We start from the raw sequence: 13,213 nt of genomic DNA on the forward strand, positions 1-13,213 counted from the left end.
ATTTGTCTTTTTTACATTTCTTAGCACTATCTACTTACTACATAGTCTATTTTTATAAAAGTTCCATGTAGTGCTGACACATTTACACACGTTCGTAATTCTATTTGGAAGACAGCATAAATCTAGTTTTCTCAGTAATTTGATGTTATTTAATTTTCCTTTTGTTTTAATTTGTTAGACTTATCCAAAAACGAGAGAAGACTGATCTTTCACAATTCGCTATGTTTTATGGTTCAGTTAATGTTTCCTTTATGAATTAGATGCTAAGATATTTGGAATATATAAGTTATAATGCAGTTTTCTTAAATTTTCTTTTGCTTTGTGTAATAGCAAGATTCTAATGCCTGTTTTTAAAATTCATCTGTCTCAGAGTAAATATTTTTCCAGCATTTCATTTTTATTCTGTGTATGCCTTGATTTTTTTGGGAGGAGCAGGGGTAAATTTTTTGTAAACAACAGATTATAGAAATGTGTCAAGTGTATGTTGGAATCTACTCATACTAATTCATAAGAGCCTCTTGTTAGATTTCCAATATGAGCATTTACACATCAAAAATTGGCAAATGCTACAAACCAGAGCTTAATTTATTGTTTTGCTAGCTGACTAGATTTAAAGTAATAGGAAAAATGTTAATAATACAGATTAAATTTAAATTTGTGGTCCATTAACATTTCACACACCCGGATTTTCCTTTCCAATTTGTCACTCCTTTATGTTTTATTAAATTGTTTAACACATCCCATATTCTTGTTTTTTCATTCTTCTTCCATAGTAAACACAATATTATGTCTATATTTATTTTACCATGTTTTACTATAAAGCAACTCTATACACCAACTCTCTTTTTTTCACAGTTAAATTCTCTGGCCCCCTCTACTTGTTGCTCCTTCCTTAGTTCTGATTAACTTATTACTTCATTTTTCTTGTTTATTTTTATCTAGTTATTTCATTCTTTGTCTCTCAGTTAAATAGTCAAGTAAACTCTCCTTTTTTCTTCTCCTCTTCAATGTATTTGTATTTCAAATTTAATTTTCTGTGCCATAAAAAAAGGATTTTGTTGGCTCATCCTCTTTATTATTCATCTTCTCTTAACTGTTCTAGATTTTTTTCCCCTTGATTCATGGCCCTTATATTTACTTAGTCCATTATTCTTTATGTTGCTTATAGAATTAAAACTTTTGAGGTACCTATTTTGGGTTCTTATTCTAAATATGTTCTGTCATTACCTTATAAATCATTTCCCTTGGCTCCCACTTTCCCCATTTCCCCTCTACATGGACAACTCACATATACAAGCACAGAGTCTGTATGTATACATACATGAAAACATATCGATATACATATATACACATATCCAGCACTACTCTCTAGAAATTATTTTATTTTTTGAATTCATTTTCCAATTGCCTAGAACTTTGCTTGGAACAAGGAGGTAACCTATATAACATTCTTTTAATAATACCATTTCCTGTGGATGATAGAGAGAATATTGCCCCATGGTAGGAATCTTCCTATGCCCCTGCACGTACAGTTCCTCACTGACTTTTGCTTTCCCTAAACCTTCCCATTCTTTTGAATTTCATTTGTCCAATGTAATTCTGATTGCCCTTTTCCTAAAGTAGATGGTCTCTAAGCATCAGATCTTTATAGATTAATTTTTCTGTAGAATCTCCATCTCTATTTATAGAATTATCTTTTTTTTTCTCATGGTAATATTCATCACTAGTATCCATCTTCCACCTTTATTTTCTTCTCCTGGAATCCTTTGAAAGCTTTGCCCCTTTTAATTGAATGCCCATCTTTTTTTCACTAGTAGTTAGGCTCAGGATTGTAGATTATGTTCTCTTTTATACCATTCGAGATATTTGGTTCCATGTTCTCATTGAAATCCAAAGGGCCTATATCTTGCAATATTTATTCCTATTTTGCCCAGACCTAATCTGGAGACCATATTCTTTTCTGTTTTGAATCTTTCCTCTTGATTTATCTACTTATGCTCAAGTTTTTAATTGAGTTGTCTTCCTTTTGAAAGCTTTAGTAATTTCAGTCTTTTTTTCCCCTTAATTCTTTTATCACTCACTTTCTGACTCGCTCTCATGATGGGCAATTCACATTTCAGTCTTTCCTCAATTCTTTCTGTTCCTCAGTGTTAATGTCCAAAATTATGGAGAGCAGAAATTTCTTTGTCTCTTATGCATAATTCCTACTTTGGCAAGATTTGAAGAAATTGTGATGATCAATGAAATGTTTAATCTCCATCTTGTTGATCAAGAGACCAAGACACCAATAATGACTTAATTACTGAATCTAAATATCTTATTTCATGTCTTATCCATCTCAAGTTATTTGCTGTAGCTGATGCTCATGACAACTCTTCCCATGTCCTGGATACTCTGCCCTTACTGGGGTGTGTGTGAATGTTTGTGGGACTTCTTTTTTTTTTTTTTTGATACTCTTTGGGTTCTCTTCTGGCCTTTCTGACTACTTCTTTAACTTCCACTGCTGACTCATCATCTATATCAATATACTTAATTGTGCTTGGTTCTCAAAGTTCTCCTCTAAGCCCTCCCCCCATCTCTTATCAGCTACTACTATGACCTCTACATGGACAACTCACATATACAAGCACAGAGTCTGTATGTATACATACATGAAAACATATCGATATACATATATACACATATCCAGCACTACTCTCTAGAAATTATTTTATTTTTTGAATTCATTTTCCAATTGCCTAGAACTTTGCTTGGAACAAGGAGGTAACCTATATTGATTGCTTATATTAAATGACTGCTGATTGACTGATTTATGAAGGACATTGATAAGTAGGAGAATTTCTACTGAAGGTCATCTAGGAAGGGGCCTTGAGGTCATTTATATAAGATTAAAACAATTGAGAATGTTTAATCTGGAGAAAAGAAGGCACAGAAGAAGACATGCCAGTAATCTTTAACTATCTGTAAGCTTGCCAAAGGGAAGAGGGATGAGCCTAGTTCTCTTTGGCTCCCACAGTCAGTAGGTCAGCCAACAAGCATGTATTAAGTACTTACTATGTGCCATGCAGAGTGGAAAAAAGAACCAGGTACAATTGGAAAATGTGAACCAGAAGAAGATAAACTTCTTTTCAATTAGAGCTATCCAATAGTGCAATGCACTGCCTCAGAAATCAGTGTTCTCCTCTCTAGGAGAGGGCTTTAAGCAAAAGTTGGATGACTAAGGATATGGGATACCAAAGAGGCAATTTCTGTGCAGGTACTTGGCCTCTGACTTTCTTTCCAACTTTGAGAGCCTATAATTTTGATATAAAAGAAGAGATGATATATAAAAAGAGATAAAATTGCTGCAGTAAAAAGAAAAAGGTAAGGATTTCTATTAACAGCTAGCACGGACTCTTGTTCATGCTAACTAGTGGTATGGGGAGTAATTAATGAGCCTCCCTCCCGCAAATAATAGCATAATGTGATTAGAGTTGCTTGTCAGCTATAAAACAACACAGTAAAAGTCATTTAAAATGCCTAGTTAGAGGCATCATTTTTATAGTAGAAAAACAACTGAATTTAAAGTTAGAGCTGCTGGGTTTAAATTCTGTCTTTGCCAACTAATGTGTTTCTGATCATGGGCAAAGTCAATCTCTCTAGACCTCAATTTTCTCATCTGCAAAATGAGAGAGTTGGACTACATAACTTTTAAGGTTCTTCACAACTCTCAATCTATATTCTCAAGAAATAACAATTAGTATAAAATATTAACATTTTTCTTTTTAATACTAATGACTACTGAAATTATAGCCACATCTTTTGATTTATTCAAATTACATTGCCCAAATTATGCATTATTTCTTATCTCCTGAGTCTCGATTTTAGCATTCTTATAGATTCTTTCTTAAATTGGAAGTGGAAAAAAAGAAAGAGGAAATGAAACTCAGACTTGTTTTTAGAGAATAGTATTATTAATTTTAAAAAATGTTCATGTCTTCATATCTTGTTGGGAATGTAGCTTTAAGTATATGTTTCCCATGATGAATCATTAGCCCTTTATTTTACTTCTTATACTTTGGAGAAAGAATTCACTTAATGAATAGAGTAATTTGAAAGATTACAGATACAAGCTATATAATTTTCAGTGTTGCAGCCCTAAGTCTTTAAAGTTAGCCTGTGCAATAATATCAGATTTCAAATGCCAATTTTAACCTTTTAACCCTTTACATCTAATCTTTTGACCTCTAAAAGATAACAGTGAACTAGTATCTGCTGAGCTTTTTGCTAGCATTTTGGGATCTGTGTAGGTCTATAATCCTGTTTTGCACCCAACAACTGGTACAGAGGTTAACAGTAAGAGCTCAAAAAGAGAAAACTGTGTTTATCCAAGGCTTAATCCAAGAGTAATGTTGGATTAATTCTCTGAGATAACAGCACAGGATGAGAAAAACAGAATCAGCCCCATCTAAAATATTAAATTTCTGCTCTGTAAAGTTGGACAAAACAAGATGAGTTTGTTCTTATAATTTATTCTTACGTATGTCATATTTTGTAATGCAAGATTTCTAAAGTTCTCAGAAAAGATATCTAAAGAACTATGATATAAACTCAGCAAAATACAAAAGCAATACATATGTGATTATTGCTGTATATTTTGTCATTTGTTGTCTTAATCCAATTTTAAAGAAATATAAGTATTTAATTTCTTTGTTTCTTTGTTGATATCTTATCACCTCAACCCAATCATGAGTAAACAATATTCCAACTACAGAGTAGCATGCTTTGCTAAGGGTCATGCAGCTGTAAGACCTGTCTTTCTTTAACTTACTATTGATGACAATGTCTTCATTGGCCCCACCCCTTTGGCTCTTCCCCTTTTCATTATGCCACAGGACCCTTTTTAAAAATCTCAGCTCCGTCAGGGTTCCTGACACAAATTATGGCTTCCTCATGAAAACAGAAAATCTAATGAGAAAATTTAACAGTGCACTGGCAAGGAGAACAAATGTACAGGTGTCATCTTGAAGTTCACTCAAGCAAAATATTAGTTTTTCACATTGGTATTATTCATTCGGAACATTAACCATTCTGAAAACGTATGAGGAATTAATCAGAAACAACACTATATTTTCTCCCCAAAAAACAAAGTTCTTCCATAAAAGATATTACTAAATACTGTAAATACTGGATTTAACTTACCCTACCATTAGGAATCCCTGGTACAAAGGAACAGATGCAAAATAGAAGACTGAAGAAAACACAGCCTTAAAGAGAGAACACAATAAATAATAAAAAGAAAACAACAACTGAGTTTTCAGTAAGTCACATTTACATTATTCTTCATTCAGGCTTCTTAGAGTGCCTTATTATTAAAATCTAATTAAAATCCAATAAAATAAAATAAAATGGAACAATCAAGTACTCTGTAGTAACACTTATAATCCTTTTTAAATGCCATACCCCCCTCTGTGGGTATACCAAAAACAAAAAAAAGGTTTAAATACCTGCATAGTGGAAATAATAAGGCCCCTGTGCATGACAAATTGACCAAGTGCTGCTGATCTTTTGTAGCTGTTTCGGCCATGTACCATTAGCAATCTGCCAATGTGTTTAAACTGTGTGATGGAAAAATCTGCTGCCAGAGAAGCTTGTTTTCCCTCCTTAAATGAAAACAAAAGAAAGTCCTTTAAAAAATATCATATAACTTAGAAGTATCATATTAAAAAAACCAAAACATTTTTTAACTCTTAGATAAAAATTTTGAAATATATTTTCAATATATACATATCTGTATATTTCATATACATGTGTGTGTGTATATATGCATATATATACATATGAATGATTAGAGCTAAAGAATAGCTTATAAATCATATAATTAAATTCTCTCAATAATATATTTTTTGAATATGTGTGTGTGGGGTAGATACTACATAGTTTGAATATATATACACAGCCAATAAATTTGGAGAGTCCAAGAATAGTTAATATTTTTACAAGGTAAAAATATATGTTAAATCCAATATATTCATGAATACTTATACAATTATTTTGCTGCACAAGAAAAATCAGATCAAAAAGGGAAAAAAATGAAAAAGAAAATAAAACGAAAGCAAACAACAAAAAAAAGAGTGAAAATGATATGTTGTGGTCTATACTCAGTTCCCACAGTCCTCTCTCTAAGTGCAGATGGCTCTCTTCATCACAAGAGCACTGGAACTGCCCTGAATCATCTTATTGTTGAAAAGAGCCATGTACATCAGAATTGATCATTGTATAATCTTTTTGTTGCCATGTACAATGATCTCCTGCTTCTGCTCACTTCACTTAGCATCAGTTCATATAACTCTCTCCAGGCCTCTCTGAAACCATCCTGCTGATTGTTTGTTATAGGGCAATATATTATATTCCATAACAAGAAATACTTAATATTCATATTAAAAACCTCTTTTATATATATTTTAAAGGGTTTAGTTAAAGCAATCTCCAAATATTAAAGATTTTCATTAATCTAAGGAAACATATAAGCTTATATATTCCAAAGTTCTCAACTGGTACTTTTTGTATGAGATGTAGGAAAAAGAAATCAAGAATAAAACCTATGCTAGCACAGGGAAAGATAAAACACCAGTAAACAAAATAAAACAAAACAAAACAACTACTAAAATATTAAGCATTTTTCAAAAGAAAGAACACTACTGAATTTGAGTTATTAAATAAAATTTATAAAAGAAATCTAAATCAAGATGTGAACATAAGAAAATACCTTTCCTTCAATTCCAATTCCACAGTCAGCTGCTTGGATCATACTTACATCATTTCCTCCATCACCTAAGAAGAAATAAAAACTATAATTTTAAGTTACTCATTGCCATTCTCCCCTCTTTTCCTATTCAGTACTGCAAATACTTAATTTCTAGAAGCAGATAAACTAATCTAAATTTGGAAACTAAATTCAATTTTGCTTATAGCTTTTAAGATACCTCTTTATCTAAAAACATTATGCTTCTAAAAGCACAAAGATTTTTAGATGGGACTTTCTGCATTTCATTTATGAATGATACTCACTATTGCCACCTATTGACCTATTGGTTTTGTTCTTGTTCAAAAAAGGTTAGTGGCATAGTGAATGTGGAAGTTACTTACCTACTGCACACGTACGTTTGCCTGTATGCTGCTGTAATAATTTAACAATATGTGCTTTCTGTGTTGGAGAGCAGCGACAGCAGACTACTGCAGGGCATTGACATGCTAGTTCTACAAGTTCATGCTCATAGTATTTTAAGCAAACCTAGAAAAGAAAAATTTTTTTTCATTATATTTTGTTTTTTACTAGAATAACTTTAATATGGAGATCTATTTAATTTGATATAACAAAACAACAGAAAGATATCATTATTCTTTTTTGGGTGTGGTTTATCTGCATTCTTTAGGTAACTATTTTATAAAAATGACTGGATGAAACATAGATATTTTAATTAAGATGAAACAAAGAGTATAGAAGATATAGGGGGCAGCAAGGTGGCACAGTGGATAGAGGACCAGCCCGGAGTCAGAAAGACCTGACTGAAATCTTTTCTCAGACACTTAACACTTCCTAGCTGTGTGACCCTGGGCAAGTCACTTAACCCCAATTGCCTCAGCCAAAAAAAAAAAGACAAAAAACAATAAGAAAAACATATAGCCAGGCCCTTATTAATCCTCCAAAAATATTTATACCATAGCCTATGATCTATAAACTCACTGAGCCCAAATGTAATTTAAAAAAAAATCCATGTATAAAAAGGTTATATTGTCCAAAAGTTAGAAATGGATAGTGTAAGATCTAGTAAGAGACATAAAATATTTAGAACCAGAAACAACTGGAAAGCAAACAAACAACAACAAAATACCAGAACCAAAATTCCACAATAAATACTAAATGCATGTGATACCAGCATTATGCAATAATAGCTACCAATGTGAACAAATATAAATTTTACAGGTGAGGGGCATTCAGTCTCTTACTCCTCCTCCTCCTCCTCCTCCTCCTCACCTCAGCTGATGTAATCACAGGATATAATCACAAATGATATTACCTTATGTGTTAACAAAATATTAGCATCCTGCTACTTCCTTATGAAGTATGGACCATTTTCTTTGCTTGAATTGGAAAGGGCAAAGCAATTGTTTGGGTTGAAAATTGGCCATCACCTAGAAGCATTAAAGAGGTCAGCCTGATAATAGTAAAGGTGATTGGAGAGCACAAGGCAGTCTACTACTTTCTCTTTCCTAGCCCACCACATACTATAAGATTTAATAGGAAAAACACTCATTTAGCTGGAGACTCCTAAGCAAACAATTGGAGAGTAAATTGGAAAAACTCCAAGCCAAAAATTACCAGAGCACAGGCACATATGCTTTCCAAACAGACAAGGAAACAGAGGTAATCACTCCTGACTCCTGACTCCAAGAAGAAGTTTCAAAACAATGTGAGATCTCTCTCTCTCTCTCTCTCTCTCTCTCTCTCTCTCTCTCTCTCTCTCTCTCTCTCTCTCTCTCTCTTGTCTCTCTCTGTCTCTCTCTCCTCTCTCTCTCTCTCTCTCTCTCTCTCTCTCTCTCTCTCTCTCTCTCTCTCTCTCTCTCTCTCTCTCTCTCTCTCCTCTCTCTCTCTCTCCTCTCTCTCTGTCTCTCTGTCTCTGTCTCTGTCTCTCTCTCTCTGCTCTGTCTCTCTCTCTCTCTCCTCTCTCTCTGTGTCTCTCTCTCCTCTCTCTCTCTCTCTCTCTCTCTCTCTCTCTCTCTCTCTCTCTCTCTCTCTCTCTCCTCTCTCTCTCTCTCTCTCTCTCTCTCTCTCTCTCTCCTTCTGTAAAAGGCTGGATGTAGACTCATGAAAAGTACTAGTAAATTGAACTACAAATAGAAGCATACCCTGGGACTCAGTTCTGCAGCTTACCCAACAGAGATTGCACCAAAAGAGGGAACTTTATAATAACTCCACAAAGGGAAAAAACACTAAGATCTCCAGTTCTAGAGTTGAATGGCCTTTGTCACAATATCTGCTACATAAATCTGACTCTTTTTTTTTGTTCATTTGAATATTTGTTGGATAGCATAATGTAGGTTTATGGGAGGAAACATTTTGTAATTATTCATTTTACTATGCCATATTAGTACATACGCCATTACCAAGAGCTAGTTGTATCTACTGGCTAAATACTCATTAAAAATACACTGGTTGGGGCATATAAGCCCTAGTTTTATGAGTGGATAGTGTTAGAATAGGATACCATTATTGTCCTCAAGGAAATCATCATCTCATCTCAAATTTGGGATGTAGATGAAATTTTGGGCTATTAATGAAACATGTAGTTATTATCAATTTGAAATATATATGTATACATACACACATATTGTATTAGTGAGTAATTAAAGGCATATATTTAGCCTTTTAAGTTAGTAAGCAGTCTACTGGATGTAAGTGGATATTAAGGATGTCCTTATATGAGTAATAAGGAGTGAAAGGTGGATTACCCTCCCTCACACAAAGATTATACATTCATTAAAGCCTTGGGTAATATGATCAGGAGTGAAAATAAAGAGTGGTTTAAGATATACTGGAGAGGTAGGAAGTGGGTTGGGTAGGATAAGGTAGTGGTAAAGCTGTGGAAATTTTCCTATTCAGTAGATATGTTGCTGAGCAGGTTCCAAGACACATGTGTGTGAATTCACTTACAAGAAAAATTTATCTTTTATTTTAACATCTGAACCATATAGGTATATTAAAGTCCTCCTCTGATTTCTTATGGAATGGAGATGATTCTGGGCTACTGAAGGCCATAGTCAGAACAATGTGAATTTTGGCAATCTCTTAACAAAAAAAACCTTAAGTACCAGAAGTTGGAAAAGCTTTTAATTATTCTATCTTTTTTAAAACTCAAAACTACTGAGTAATAATACAGATTTGTTTACTTCGACTGAAGAAAACAGTGGAGGAGTAAGCTGGATAGCTAAAGCTCCATTAAGGAAAACAATTGTGTCCAAAGATAAGGATAGTCAAGTGTGAGAACATTTATTACTTTTCAGGTTAACAGGTTACAATCTCTGTCATGGTATGATATAGATCATGAATCCATGAGATATTGCTTGATTGTAGGTTGTTATATTTTGCTATCTGTTCCCTATTCCTCACTCTCCAAAAGTGAGAATATTTAAATGTATTCTCCTTTGAATGGTGGAGAAAATTATTATTCCAAGGATTGTGGGTAGTAGAGAGGAAAATTCAGGACATTTTGTTATCCTTATACACTGTGAAAGACCTCTGGGAAATATGACAGCTGATATATGTTCACAAAATGAGCTTAAAATAAATTAGGTCAGATTTTTAAAAAAGGCTTAAGGTAACAAAGTAAAATTGAAAATGATCCTCAATACTGCATTATGGAATTCTTTAGGCTACTAGATACTGTAATCAAATACATTCTATTATTAAGAATAAGAACTGTAATTTCAGGGGTATAAGGAACTCCTCCTACTAGTTCAGATCAGTACTTTTGTAAAGATAGGGGCTGTTGGAGTCAATCAAGCCTATCAAATTCTTGCACTTAAAATAATTGACCAGTTACTAACCTCTAGTACTTTCTCACCTGTAAACGAGTCAATCAGAGGTGTGAACATGGGGCCTGAATATTTTCACTCAATCAAGGCATCTCAATCAATTAGGTGTTACAGGAAGTCTTTAGACTTTGAAAAACAACCAGATCAGGGCTTGTGTAAAACCAAAAACCAATTTAAGTATCTATTACCTCGGAGATACTGTGGCAATCGCCTTCCCCACCCATCTGGGAAGGGAGAAGAAAAGGGAGCACTTCCACCTCAGTCCTGGTCTCCTTCTCTCTCCCCTATACCCCCTTTCCCCACTCTAAGGAGTCCTCAAGGAATTTTAGGTCTGAGGTTTTGGTTATGCCCTCATCTCTGTAGTTTCAGGAGTGAAGGTTGGAGGGGACAAGTCAGACATAAAGTGGAAAGCCAAACACAGAAGTGACACCATACCTAGGGGGAACTTGGTATTGTAACTTATGAAAAGGAAAAAGGTATGTCTAGCAGGCATCTGAGAGTTGCCTACTTGCTCTGTGTGCTCTCATCTTGAGTCCAATTTTCTCTGCAGAGTCCTGGGAGAATCTTTTGGAAGTTGTTTCATCCAGACTCTACTATCAAAGAGCATAATGATTTCTATAAGCTAATTCAGGTTAACCAAATGATATCAACCTCAAATCTATTTTTTTAAAAATTAATTTTATAATTATAACATTTTTTTGAAAGGTAATTTTTTTTACAACATTATCCCTTGTACTTCTTTCTGTTCCCAATTTTTCCCCTCCTTCCTTCCACTTCCAAAATATTGGGCCACTGAACTTATATGAATCCAAAATATCATCAACTAAGAAAGAAGGGGGTTCCCAGATTAATTTATCTCTGACTTACCTCTAAAGAGTCTCCAGCTATGACTAGGGCACAGTCATGCTTTCTTCTAAAGGCATTCAGCTCCAAGTGAGCCTCTCCCCGATTAGTTACCTTAATTTGAGAGAGAGTAATTTATTTGTGTAAAATAAAATTCAACCTAAATTAATTAATTTGTAAAATTGTAAGATCTAAAAATAAATTGTATAGTCTACTCATTTGAGTATAATTATAACTAAGTACTAAATTATTCAAAAGGCCAATGGACTATATAAATATTACAGTTATTATAATATTTATATATTATACAGAACACTATAGTGTTGCTACAGAATAGCTATTTTAGAAACCAAAATGATGAATTTAATCATATTAATTTGTTTAGCATTTTCTTATACTTTTTTCTGCTGGGAATAAATATTGACTTATTTAATACTGACCATTTTCTGTGCAGTGAGCCCACACTGCACAAAAAAGATCAGAGATTAAACGCAGAGATTAAAGAAAATTAAAAATCTGCATATTAGAAATTTCAAAGGTCCATTGAGAGGAAAAGATTCAGAACTGTATTAGACAATCTTCATGTACTATTATCTGGTGTTTTGCCATGATACCTCCTTAAGATAAGATAGGGAAGGGAAAGAGAAGGGAATACATTTATTTATTTATTTATTCATTCAGTCATTCATTTATTTATTTTTTTTCATTAATTTTTATAATTATAACATTTTTTTGACAGTACATAAGCATAGGTAATTTTTTTTTTTTTTTTACAACATTATCCCTTGTACTCCCTTCTGTTCCAGATTTTCCCCCTCCTTCCCTCCACCCCCTCCCCTAGATAGCAGGCATTCCTATACATATTAAATATCTTATAGTATACCCTAGGTACAATATATATGTGTGGAACTGAATTTTGTTGTTGTTGTATGTTGCAAAGGAAGGATTGTATTCGGAAGGTAAAAATAATCTGGGAAGAAAAATAAAAACACAAACAACTAAAAAAAAATGTTCACAGTTTACACTCATTTCCCAGTGTTCCTTTTCTGGATGTATCTGATTCTGTCCATCATTGATCAATTGGAATTGGATTAGCTCTTCTCTGTGTTGAAGAAATCCACTTCCATCAGAATACATCCTCATACAGTATCATTATTGAAGTGTATAATGATCTTCTGGTTCTGCTGGTTTCACTCAATATCAGTTGATGTAAATCTCTCCAAGCCTCTCTGTATTCCTCCTCTTGGTCATTTCTTATAGAACAATAATATTCCATAACATTCATATACCATAATTTACCCAACCATTCTCCAATTGATGGACATCCATTCATTTTCCAGTTTCTAGCCACTATGAAAAGGGCTGCCACAAACATTTTGGCACATACAGGTCCCTTTCCCTTCTTTAGTATTTCCTTGGGATATAAGCCCAATAGTAGCACTGCTGGGTCAAAGGGTATGCACAGTTTGATAACTTTTTGGGCATAATTCCAGATTGCTCTCCAGAATGGTTGGATTCTTTCACAACTCCACCAACAATGCATCAGTGTCCCACTTTTCTCACAGCCCCTCCAACATTCATCATTATTTTTTCCTGTCATCTTAGCCAATCTGACAGGTGTGTAATGATATCTCAGAGATGTCTTAATTTGCATTTCTCTGATCAATAGTGATTTGGAACACTCTTTCATATGAGTGGAAATAGTTTCAATTTCATCATCTGAGAATTGTCTGTTCATATCCTTTGACCATTTATCAATTGGAGAATGGCTTGATTTCTTATAAATTAAAGTCAA

At 33.7% G+C, this 13,213-nt stretch overlaps 1 protein-coding gene across 4 annotated transcripts in view; it reads right to left on the reverse strand.

The window, feature by feature from the left end:
* The window catches only part of ATP9B (ATPase phospholipid transporting 9B (putative)), a 448,624-nt gene that overhangs the window by 26,671 nt on the left and 408,740 nt on the right, over positions 1-13,213 (reverse strand). For all 4 annotated transcript variants that reach the window (XM_074273531.1, XM_074273522.1, XM_074273514.1 and 1 more), the window contains exons 21-25: positions 11,443-11,532; positions 7,129-7,273; positions 6,749-6,813; positions 5,487-5,642; positions 5,182-5,246 (exon numbers count right to left, since the gene is read on the reverse strand). In XM_074273531.1, the coding sequence (XP_074129632.1) occupies positions 5,182-5,246; positions 5,487-5,642; positions 6,749-6,813; positions 7,129-7,273; positions 11,443-11,532 (521 nt within the window). The remainder of the gene's footprint in view (positions 1-5,181; positions 5,247-5,486; positions 5,643-6,748; positions 6,814-7,128; positions 7,274-11,442; positions 11,533-13,213) is intronic.

This window comes from Sminthopsis crassicaudata, chromosome 1, assembly GCF_048593235.1.
Source record: "Sminthopsis crassicaudata isolate SCR6 chromosome 1, ASM4859323v1, whole genome shotgun sequence".
Taxonomy (NCBI): Eukaryota; Metazoa; Chordata; class Mammalia; order Dasyuromorphia; family Dasyuridae; genus Sminthopsis; species Sminthopsis crassicaudata.